The sequence below is a fragment of the Lactuca saligna genome, chromosome 2 (assembly GCF_052625555.1).
Source record: "Lactuca saligna cultivar CGN05327 chromosome 2, ASM5262555v1, whole genome shotgun sequence".
Classification (NCBI taxonomy): Eukaryota; Viridiplantae; Streptophyta; class Magnoliopsida; order Asterales; family Asteraceae; genus Lactuca; species Lactuca saligna.
The window spans coordinates 32,481,932-32,493,596 of record NC_136418.1 but is presented as its reverse complement, the minus strand read 5'-3'; the positions used below and the strand labels follow the sequence as shown (position 1 = coordinate 32,493,596).

Sequence of the window (11,665 nt, the reverse complement as noted above, 5' to 3'; positions counted from 1 at the left end):
CATTTTCCAGATCCAATGGCAAGGACAAGAGCATTTGTTGCAGTAGAGGCATGATTTTTCTTCATTCCCAATTCATCATTTTGCAACAAATTATGAAGCTCAGTCAATGTCATCTCCGTATTGTTAAAATGATAAGTCGGAACGAACTGATCATAACTAGGAGGTAACGAGCTAAAGAACATATCAATAGCCAAATCATCATCAAACGACACATTGAGCTTATGGAGTTGCTCCACGTACCTTTAAATCTTTTGTACGTGAGGGAAAACTAGTTCTCTTTCCTAGAGCTTGCACGCCATGAAAACTTTAACCACTTCGAATCGCTCTCGTTTTTCCTTCTTGTGGACTTTCCAACAAGGTCGAGAGACATCTCGTATGACCAGTAGTCCTCATAGAACTTGGCCAGCTCAAGTGCCATAGTGGCCACCATGATGCAAGAGACCTTTGTGGCATCATCAGAATGTTTGTTGAATGAGGTAATTTCCTCAGGAGTAGCGGTGGATTCATCAATTTCATAAAGAGACTTTTCAAGGACATATTCTTTGCCCTCATAATGAAGAGTCGTCTTTAAGTTCCTCATCTAATCCATGTAGTTGGGACCGGTGAACTTCTGTTTCGACAAAATCGAGAGTAGAGAGAAGTTTGAGTTAGAGGAGCCGACTTGAGTAGCAACGAGTTTTCCGTTTCCATACATTTAAACAAAGAGACATATTTTTGGTTAGTGATATAAATCCTTAATATTTTAACACAAAATAAATATTCAAGGCTAGGATCCAAAATACAAATCACAATAAAAGAAAACGGATACCGTAATCCAATTGCAAATTTATCAAGGTAGGTAATACAAATTTACCTATTTCAATCTAACATGAAATTCTTAGATCATTTGAGATTCATTGAATCTTATCAATGACATGCTTAATCTCAAAATATGCTCTTAAAATTTGTGATTAGGATGCCGATTATCACAAATAAGATGTGAATAACCATGCAAACCTACTTGACAACCTCAATTTCATTTATCATCTCGAATTAATGTGTCGATAAACCACACACGCTCCATTAACAATAATAATTTTCGACTTTTCCATCACTCAACTTTATAGTCCAAAATTAGTGTGTCGATTAACCACTCATGCTCCACTAATGACACATAAAGAGTGATGTGGGGTTGCCCTAGAACCCCTGAAATTAAAGGATTGTTATTGGTAGAGTGGCTCCGGGAGAAGAGCCAAAACATACAATAATCTCCTAGTAGAAATCAATTTTTAGACTATGGTGCTACCCTAAAACCCTGCAAAGGGGCCACGCCCCTTGACCTCGTCATTATGTCGTACCGACTTATAACTCAATCTTCTATATGCGTGCACTCCACAAACACCGAAACATATAATATGGAATACAAATTATAAGCCCCTTAGCTCACATATTAGTTTCAATTACACAAAATATATGATAGACAATAAAATCACCAACATAAACAAACAAAATCTTAGTTAATAACATAAATTAAATGACATTATTCAATTTCTCTTTTAATAATTCACAAAAATGGCGTAATAACTTTACTACCTAAATAAGTGTTTGAAGAATGACTCGACACCATTGCTAACCGATTACCTGATAGGAATATTCAATCATTACACATTTCCATTTGTGTACAGCTAGCTACTTATCTCCCAACAACTCGCCAGCCAATAAGCCCACGTTTGTTGGTGCAGATATGGAAATAGTAGCAAAGAGTATATAAAGATTTCTTGTTTAATTTTTCCACCAAATAAACTTTTCATACATCCATCCCTCAAATCTGTGCCTCAAAACCTCAAGTGGGTCTTCGTATGTTGTAGGTGTCCTACTTCCACTACTTCAAATCCCCTTTTTCTATCAACTTTCTTGCTTATTCATCGATCATCTCTTACTCATCTCAATCAAAGTAGTTGTTTATTAAATTCATCTTTTCACCAATAAAATAGGAGAACGTTTCTCATTTGATGTCTATAGATCAGCATCTGGGTTTTTGCTAATCTGAATCCATCTTTCGCTTTCTCGGATCTCAACGGTGGTAGTTTTTGATTGAATTCATGAGAAAGTTTGCATTGACTTTAATAAACACATAACGATAGTGCTAGAAACAGTATGAAAAATCTTTTAAAGAAGCTACACATCAAGTCAAGTCAGTCATCAGATTCAAGCTCACGACGTTCTGTATCAATCGAAACCCATTCCGAATCTCAATCGGATGAACTCAATAAACCCCTATCTGGGATCACGGGGTGGCTTAATTCAGTAACGAATAAGCGAAGTTCAAGTCCTCGATCTTCTTCAAATTTGGAAACGATTCAAGGGTTTGACTCCGTTAGCAGTAGTCAGTTGGAAGCTGCGATGGATGAAGTGAGGGTTTGGGATTCAGGGTCTCGTAACTCTAGGGATCCAGAAGTAGAAGAAGAGTATCAACTTCAATTGGCTTTGGAGTTGAGTGCGAGGGAAGATCCAGAAGCTGCTCAGATCGAAGCTGTTAAGCAGATCAGTTTGGGTTCTTGTCCTCCAGAGAATACTCCAGCTGAAGTCTTGGCCTTTCGATATTGGGTAGGTTGAGTTCTTATTTCAGTTTGCTACTTTTGAATATATTTCTAATACACGATATAATTACGAACCCCAAGATTTTGTCATTTGCGCAATGCTTATCTCGATTCTTTTGTGATTGGATTTCATTATTAAGCTATGCAATTTCTCTACTTCTTTTTCGATTTCATTAGGCTATGCAAATTAATCAACCAGCTAGTTACTTACTGATAAGCCTCGTGTTCTTTGATTTTCTATGTCTTTCTGCATTAAGTCAAAGAGGAACACCCTTCTTTCTTCATTAAGTCAAAAATAAACACCTTTCTTTTTGCATTAAGTCAAAGATAAACACCCATATGTTACTTACCAAATCAAGTCGTCTAACTCTAAGTCCATTAAGTCAAAAAGAGACAAGTTACAATAAAAAAGAAACAAGTTTGTAACAAAAAAAAAAAAAAAAAAAACTAGGACTTAATTAAAAGCCTCATTTCCGATACTTTTTATATAGCTACATCAAGTCATTCTTTATGCATTAAGTCAAAAAGAAACTCCCATATCTAGCTTATCCCTGTAACACCTTACAATAAAAAGAAACAAGGACAACTTCATTTCTCTAACTTTCTATATTAAGTCATTCATGTTGCATTAAGTCAGAAAGAAACACTCATATATGGCTTACCAGATTAAGCCTTGCAACATAAATCTATTAATTCAAAAAGAAACAACACCTTGGGTTACAAAAAAAAAACATTAAAGTTGTAAAAAACTAGGACTTTATTAGGAAAGCTTCATTTCCCCAACTTTCTATATTAGGTAATTCTTGGCATTAAGTAACAAGGAAACACCCATATATAGCTTTACCAGATTAAGTCCTTTTTTATTAGTTATTCAATATATAATCCATATTTCATACAATTGATTCATATTTCTTACTAGTAAGCATGTTTTATAAAGAAAATATGCTTATTAGGTTCTAACTTCTCTCATGTCCTAGACTCGTTCATACTTCACAGAATTACAGTGCTCTTAGCTATGATGACAAGATTCTTGATGGGTTCTATGATCTTTATGGAATCTTATCGGGGCCCACATCATCAAAGATGCCTTCCCTTGTGGATTTACAAAAAACACCCGTATCGGATAATCTTACATGGGAAGCTATTTTTGTCAATAAGGCTGCAGATTCTAAGCTTTTACAACTTGAACAAAAGGCTTTGGACATGGCTGTTAAGTCAACATCTGGTCAAACTTTGGTTCAAAGACTTGCGGTTTTGGTTTCTGATCACATGGGGGGCCCAGTTGTGGACCCTGATAAGATGTTGATTGCTTGGAGTGATCTTAGTTCTACATTAAAGTCGACTCTTGGAAGCATGGTTTTGCCTCTTGGATCTTTGAAAATTGGAATGGCATGTCATCGAGCTTTGCTTTTTAAGGTATCTTTTTACATTTATAGCATCCTACTTTCATTTCTTTCTATTATAGCATCCTACTTTCAAGGTATCTTTCTTAATTGGGCATTGTACTTTGAAAATTAATGGAATTTCTTGAATTTGACAATTTAGGGTCAAAAGAATCATATTTGGAGAAGCATGTAAGAAGTTGTAGTAAGAAAACTCATTATTGAGACAAATGTTGAATTACATAACTATCCCTAGTTTTACGCACATGATTAATTGATTATGTCATTGGATTCTTCAAGTTTAAAAAAACAACTCTTAAGTGGTATAGCAACAAACAACTATTGGATAAGATGCCAAAAAAGTAACCTTGATGAATACCATGTGGTAATTATTGTTATTTGTATTTAAATAGGATTATCATGTAGATTCAAGATACATCTAACTTATATTGATTCTAAGCTTAAACCGAATGTTACAACCATCAAGGAATTGACTATTTTAACCTTAGGGTATGTACCGAGCAAATTGTTAAAAGTTAGGACCTAATATGGAAAGCCTCATTTCTCTGACTTTTCTAATAAACTTTTCACTTGGTTGTAGGATCTTTTATTTTCCACTTAATGATATATAATTTCTATTCTTTTCAACTACCTTTCCCTTTGTAGGTTTTGGCAGATAGTGTAGGCATCCCATGTCGCCTAGTGAAAGGGAAACAATACATGGGCTCCAACAATGTTGCAATGAACTTTGTAAAACTTGATGATGGAAGGTTTTGCTCTTAGCTTTAATGCATCTATTCATGTTGAAATTTACTTCAATCACATGAAGCTTACTATTTAATCATTAACTAAAACAATGGTTTACACTTTACTTTACATGATCAATAGGGAATATATTGTTGATTTAATGGCGGACCCCGGAACCCTAATTCCATCTGACACAATAGGAGGAGGAGGAGGAGGAGGAGGAGGAGGAGGAGGAGGATTAACTGTAGATTATGATGAATCTTTCTCATCAAGTCCATGGTCTCCTGATGATTTAGCTTCCTCAAGAAGTGGTGTCACTAGTTCATCCGGTGAATCATCATCGATGGTGGTGGTTGCCGCCACCACTAGCTCATTACCGGTGGCGGCAACCACCACTAAAGACACCAAACTTGGTGAAGCTCCGGCGATGACAAAGACACCTCATCACCTACACGCAAGATCCACATCATGGACCGAAGGCATTAGTTCTCCATCTGTCCTCAAAATGAAAGTCAAAGACGTTTCACAATACATGATGGATGCTGCAAAAGAAAACCCTCAGTTAGCTCAAAAACTACACGATGTTTTACGCGAAAGTGGCGTTGTTGCTCCACCCGATCTCTTCTACGAGGAAGAAGAATCAATTGAAAGTCAAGGTCAAGGTCAAGGGCATTTTGGTCATTTAAATAATTTACCTCACCCTCGATTCTTACCTCCATTACCGAAAGTTTCTGGTAAACCAGAGAACCACCAGAACGTTTCTTACATGAGAAACGTTCCGGTGGCGGCGGCGGCTGCCGCCGCCGCCGCGTCAATGGTGGTTGCCGCCACGAGAAGTATAGCGGACCCGAAGATGCAACTTCCGGTAGCGGCGGCGGCAACCGTAACGGCGGCGGTTGTGGTGGCAACCACCACTGCTTCGGTTGCAATGCAATGTGAAAACGAAAGTTTGAATTCTTTGGAGTCTCCAAGAAGAGATGGAGATGGAGAAAGTCAAGAAAATGAGAGAAGATCGGATAGGTCAACGGGTAATGAAAGTACAATGTCTGAGGTGTCACTTGATGATGTGGCAGATTGTGAGATAGCATGGGAAGATATCACATTGGGTGAACGTATCGGATTGGGTACTTATTTTTTTATTTTTTATTTTTTTATGTTTTATATTGTAGAATGCAAGAAATGGCAATGTATTTTCTTTGATCTGTTTATTATAGCATCTTACTTTTTTTTTTTTTTCATGTTACAACATTGTGTTTTGAAAAATCTACCAATCGAGTAGATTTTTTGGAGTATAATGTCCTAATAAGAAAACGAATTTAAAGTACAAAGCTATAATTTGGTAGATTTTTCAAAGTAGAATGTTGTAACATGAAAAAAAAAAAAGAATGAAAATGTGTTGCTATTTCTTGCATTTAGCCCTAAGATTTATCACTTCCATGCATTCTACAATATAACAGTTACTACATTTTTGTTTGATCTTTAATAAAATTAACTAACATGAATTACAACATTTTTGTTTGATGATTTTTGTGAGCAAAATACAATTGAAATTGTGCAAAATTTATGTGATAGATATGCTTTTGAGGATATATTGAAAAATCTTTTTGTTCGAGTATGTAATTTGAAAAAAAAAAAAAAAAAAAAAAAAAAAAAAAAAAAAAAAGTGAAACTATGGGGATGTTTTTTATCGATTTTGTTCACTTTCTTATAAATTACTTTATCATATGCATTAATAAATAATTAAATATAATTAATATATATATATATATATATATATATATATATATATATATATATATCTTCTCTTTGTTGCAGGATCATATGGAGAGGTATACCGAGGTGATTGGCATGGAACTGTAAGTTCATATTCATTGTGATTAAAAAAATACTTTTATAGATACATCTAAAAGATATTGTTTCAAAAGAAAAAGAAAAAAAGATTAATTTTTTAAGACATGTGGACCCCACAAGTTTGCAAACATTCAGAAAGTAGAAAATAACACTTTCAAAACCTGCAGAAATACGATTGGTTTTATTGTTGTATAGATTATAAGCATTGGTTAATTGCTGTTAATCTTGATGATTTTATGTAAGAAAGTAAGAATATAGTTTTTTGATCTAAAAGATCTATATGTGACATTTTTTTTTCTCAAATTGTATAATTTTTCAGGATGTTGCTGTTAAAAAGTTCCTAGATCAAGAAATAACTACAGAATCCCTTGAGGAATTCAGAAGTGAGGTATGTTTTTCTACAGACGTTGACATCTGTTGTTAAATGCTTATATATGAAACAATGTTTTCATCTTTTTACTAATTTATGCAACAATGTTTCACTCTTTTACTAATTTATGCAACAACATGTCACTTTTTTTTTTATCAATTTATGCGATCATGTTTCACCTTTTTACTAATTTATACAACAATGTTTCACTTTTTTTTTTTTTTTTTTTACCAATTTATGCAACAATATTTAAACTCTTTACTAATTTACACAACAATGTTTCACCTTTTTTACCAATTTATGCAACAATGTTTCACTTTTTCTTATTTTTTATGCAACAATATTTCACATTTTCACTAATCTACGCAACAATGTTTCACCTTTTTACTAATTTATGCAATAATGTTTCGCTTTTTTTTTACCAATTTAGGCAACAATCTTTCACTTTTTTAACAATTTATGCGACAGTCTCACTTTTTTTACCAATTTATGCAACAATCTTTCACTTTTTTACAAATTTACACAACAATGTTCCACCTTTTTACCAATTTATGCAACTGACACAAATCATGCAACCACATTGTTACACATAACCATTGCATCTTTTCATCCTAGAATCACACATAGTCAAACATTTGGTCTAAAAATATCACTTTATCGAATAAATTAGTAAACTTTCTGAACATGGTCATTACATAAACAATCATTCAACCCTTTTTCTGACTAAAAAATTAACATATTTCTTTAATTCATTGGATTACAAGGTCAGGATCATGAAAAGAGTTAGACATCCAAATGTTGTACTCTTCATGGGAGCTGTTACACGTGCACCACATCTTTCAATTGTAACCGAATTTCTTCCAAGGTATATGTCAATGTCACTCACACAAACAAATTATATATTAAAAATTTAATTTTTTTTATATAACATTGTTTCTTTTTATTTGAATTAATAAAGTATGTTTATTTTTTTGCAGAGGAAGTTTATATAAGTTACTCCACAGGCCTAATAATCAACTAGATGTTCGAAGGCGATTAAGAATGGCTCTTGATACTGTATGATGCTCTCTTTTAAGGGTTTTTTGTAATAAAAGTTTTGTCATTTTAAAAAAGTATTTGAGAAAATGAGGATACGATTGGGGAAATTGAAGGGGAAAACAAACGAGGGCAATTTGGTAAAAGGTTAGGACTTAATGGGGAAAGCTTTGTTTTTGTTTTTCTCTGTTAAGTAGTTCTTTCTGCATTAAGTCAAAAAGAATCACACCCATATAATGTAAGACCTTATATTTTGTGTTTTTTCGAAAATGCCCTCAACTTTGTATTATTTTCTGAAAAAAACCTTCAAACTTCTAAATGCTTCCAAATAAACCCTCAACTTTTTTAGTTTTTTCTCGAAAAAACCCTCGAATTTTACAATTTTTTTGGGAAAAAAATGGCTAAAAGGGCCAGATTGGAAAAAATGAAAAAATACAGTCTTTTTTAGGCAAAAAATAAATTTGAGGTTTAATCCGGAAAAAAACACAAAATATAAGGTCTTTTATGAGATTAAGGGGGTGTTTCTTTTTGACTTAATGGATTAAGCACTTAATCTGGAAAGGTGTACATGACCCTTCTCATGTTAAAATTAATGAATATTGTGAAATTTGAGTTTTGGGATGTAAGGGCAAAATGGTCATTTAGTCTAATTCAGACAGTTTATTCACTCCAGAAAACAAACAAACCTTATGTTATACCACAACACTTTACCCATACAAGAGGAAAAAATAATCAACCCCCAAATTATTCCCCTTTCAAGTCAAAAAGACATTAATACCCTTATGTTTAAGCAACTGAAAACCTCATTACCTTGTTAGAAGTCTCTATAATCACTTTGAAAGTGCACATTCAAACACCCTTTATCGACCTTCAATCCACTCACAAATTTGATCTTTATTTTTATTTTTTTAAAATCTTATTATAATTATGAAATTAAAATTTCAGGCTCGTGGTATGAACTATCTGCACAACTGCACACCTGTTATAGTTCACCGTGATTTGAAGTCTCCAAATCTCCTTGTTGATAAGAATTGGGTTGTAAAGGTAAGACCATTGAAAAAGACATAAATGCCCTCCTCATTTGTATTGCTGCTGACATTTTAACCTTCAGGTTTGTGATTTTGGGTTGTCAAGAATGAAGAACAGCACCTTTCTTTCATCAAGGTCTACTGCAGGAACAGTATGTGTAATTTATTTATTTTTTATTTAAAATAATAAATAAATAAATACATAATGCTGTATGAATTTTCTTGACTAATTCCGTTTGTACCCCTGTCTTTTTTCTTCTTTAGGCAGAGTGGATGGCTCCAGAAGTCCTAAGAAATGAACCTTCTGATGAAAAGTGAGTTTATTTATTTATTTATTTTTTTGCTCTTACATATTTACTCATCTAGTCATCTGTAAAGTAATTAGTGTGTTGTTTCTGTTTCTTTTTGAGTTAATGAGGACATGATTTAATCCAATAAGCTATATATACGAGTTTTTATTTTTTATTTTTTTTTAGTTGCTTAATGTAAAAAAGAATGACTTAATAGAGAAAGTCAAGAAATCAAGCCTTTCACCATTAATCTTTCATTCAGTTTTCCCTATCTTTGTGTCATTTTTTCAAACAATTTTTAAACATCATTTATCCAGAGAAGAAAATAGAAACAAGGCCTAATGAGAGCAGAAAAAAAAAAAAAAAAAAAAAGAGTCTCAGATACTATAAAAAAGAAGGCTAAATGCAAAAAATAGCAATTTACCTTCATTTATTTTTGTTTTGTTGCATATTAATTCCATTTTTTTTATCAATGTATTATACTTTGAAAATCCACCAATTATCGCATTGTAATTTCAATTTTTTTTTTCTTATTATAGTAGTGAACAACTGAACATTTCTTTATATTAGGTAGATTTTTCATGTAATAGGAAGAAACGAAAGTAGAATGCTATAGTATAGATGAATAAAAGTAGATTGCTATTTCTTGCATTTAACCCTAAAAATGTGTTATGTTATGTTATGTTAGGTGTGATGTTTATAGCTTTGGTGTTGTTTTATGGGAGCTTTGCACAATGCAACAACCATGGGGTGGAATGAATCAAATGCAAGTTGTAGGTGCAGTTGGCTTTCAACATCGTCGTCTTGATATTCCTGATGACATGGACCCTATCATCGCTGACATCATCACAAGATGTTGGCACACGTAAGATTTATTTTTAAAATTATATCTCAAAGTTAATATTTTACTTTTTTTTATGGGAAATAGTTAAAGTAGCTAAATCGATTAAATGAAGAAAGTAGGTTGAATAGAAGATGTGACGATTTTTTTTTTTTTTGTTATAGAGATCCAAGACAACGACCGACTTTTGCTGACATCATGGCTGCCTTGAAGCCACTTCAAAAGTCGAATACGAGTTCTAAAACACCTAAAGACTAGTCCAATTGGATTGCATACAATCTTGGAATAATGAAGTCGTGCAAGTTATTTGTTCGGGAGAAATTGTGAGAAAATCATTGTTAAAGAATGGCAATGAACACACACTTACAAGTTTTAAAGAATTTTGATTTGTTTTTTTTTCATATATGGTCGATTTTCATGTTTTTTAAGCTTGGTCATGTGACCATCTCAATTTCATATTTTGTAAATTTGTGTTGTATCGAGGTCGTTGTTACTTGTTTATAAACAATCATGTTGTGTGTTGGAATCCGACATTCAAGAAACCAATGATTTTTGTCAAGATATTACAATCATATACTCATGTGTACGTTAAGATTGTGTTTGTTACATGAGACTCGATTAATAAGTTTTCTAGAGATGTTTCAATGACTAGGATGAGATGGGGTATGTTAGGTTAATAGAGTCATGAACAAAAATGTCAAAGACTTTCTAATTTTGACAAGAAGCTTATATTTAAATGATCATAAGTGTAACTTGACATATTTAACAATTCAATTGAATTGTTGTGTTAACGTCACTATCATTAAATTTAATAATTGTTTGACACTTGGAGAATGAGTCAATTATTATGAAACAACGTGAAGGAAGAATTTTACTTTTTTACATGAGAGTTAGTTTCATAATAATTGTTTTGTTCTCCATCTTATAAAACAATTATTAAATTTTGTCAAGATATTTATGTCTTAAAATCATGAATTTGTGTGTATATTAAAGTTGTGTTTGTTAAATGAGATTAGATTAATAAGTTTTTTAGAGATGTTTTTACTGACTAGGGTGTTTTTGTACTTTGTTTCACTTTTTGAGTGAAATATAAAGTTGATGTTGCAAACAAAAGAATTTCTAGCTCATGAATAGTTTGCACAAAGATTACCTTAACTTTTGTCAAAACCCAACAAAAATATGAACTCATGAATAGTATGTATTTAACATGACCTCAAACTTTTGTCTAATATCACAACAATGAAATCAATAGGCTTAAAGAGGGTAATTCTATAAAAAATAAAAATACATAATATATATCCCACCAAAGAGTTTCTAGCCCAACCGTATCTGATGTTGTCATCCCTCATTGAGGTTGAGGGTTCAAATCATGTCGTGGACATATGTAGATTTAAGGAGTAGTTTAGGAATCGGTTATATTTTTTGTTTAAAAAAACATAATATATATTGCAACCCCAGTCTATCTCATAAGTCAAAACACTCGAACATTTATGGTATCCAAAATTAGACTAATGAGTAGTAAGCACATAACATGAACCCTTA

The 11,665-nt window shown here is 32.7% G+C and overlaps 1 protein-coding gene across 3 annotated transcripts; it reads left to right on the top strand.

Moving 5' to 3' along the window:
• Positions 1 to 1,677: 1,677 nt before the first annotated feature.
• On the top strand, positions 1,678 to 10,695 carry LOC145030843 (putative serine/threonine-protein kinase SIS8). Of its 3 annotated transcripts, none has more exons than XM_078979274.1 (13): positions 1,690 to 2,586; positions 3,576 to 3,995; positions 4,628 to 4,731; positions 4,850 to 5,832; positions 6,524 to 6,564; positions 6,879 to 6,947; positions 7,694 to 7,794; positions 7,907 to 7,985; positions 8,910 to 9,008; positions 9,076 to 9,144; positions 9,257 to 9,306; positions 9,971 to 10,147; positions 10,288 to 10,695. In XM_078979274.1, exons 1-13 carry the CDS (start codon positions 2,137 to 2,139, stop codon positions 10,379 to 10,381), a joined length of 2,736 nt encoding a protein of 911 aa, XP_078835400.1. In that variant the 5' UTR covers positions 1,690 to 2,136; the 3' UTR covers positions 10,382 to 10,695. The 3 variants fall into 3 exon arrangements, 2 of the variants coding, with proteins under 2 accessions (XP_078835400.1, XP_078835401.1); XM_078979275.1 differs by having other exon boundaries at positions 2,455 to 2,586; positions 3,557 to 3,995; XR_013676718.1 differs by lacking the exons at positions 9,076 to 9,144; positions 9,257 to 9,306; positions 9,971 to 10,147; positions 10,288 to 10,695 and having other exon boundaries at positions 1,678 to 2,586; positions 7,907 to 8,111.
• Positions 10,696 to 11,665: the final 970 nt, after the last annotated feature.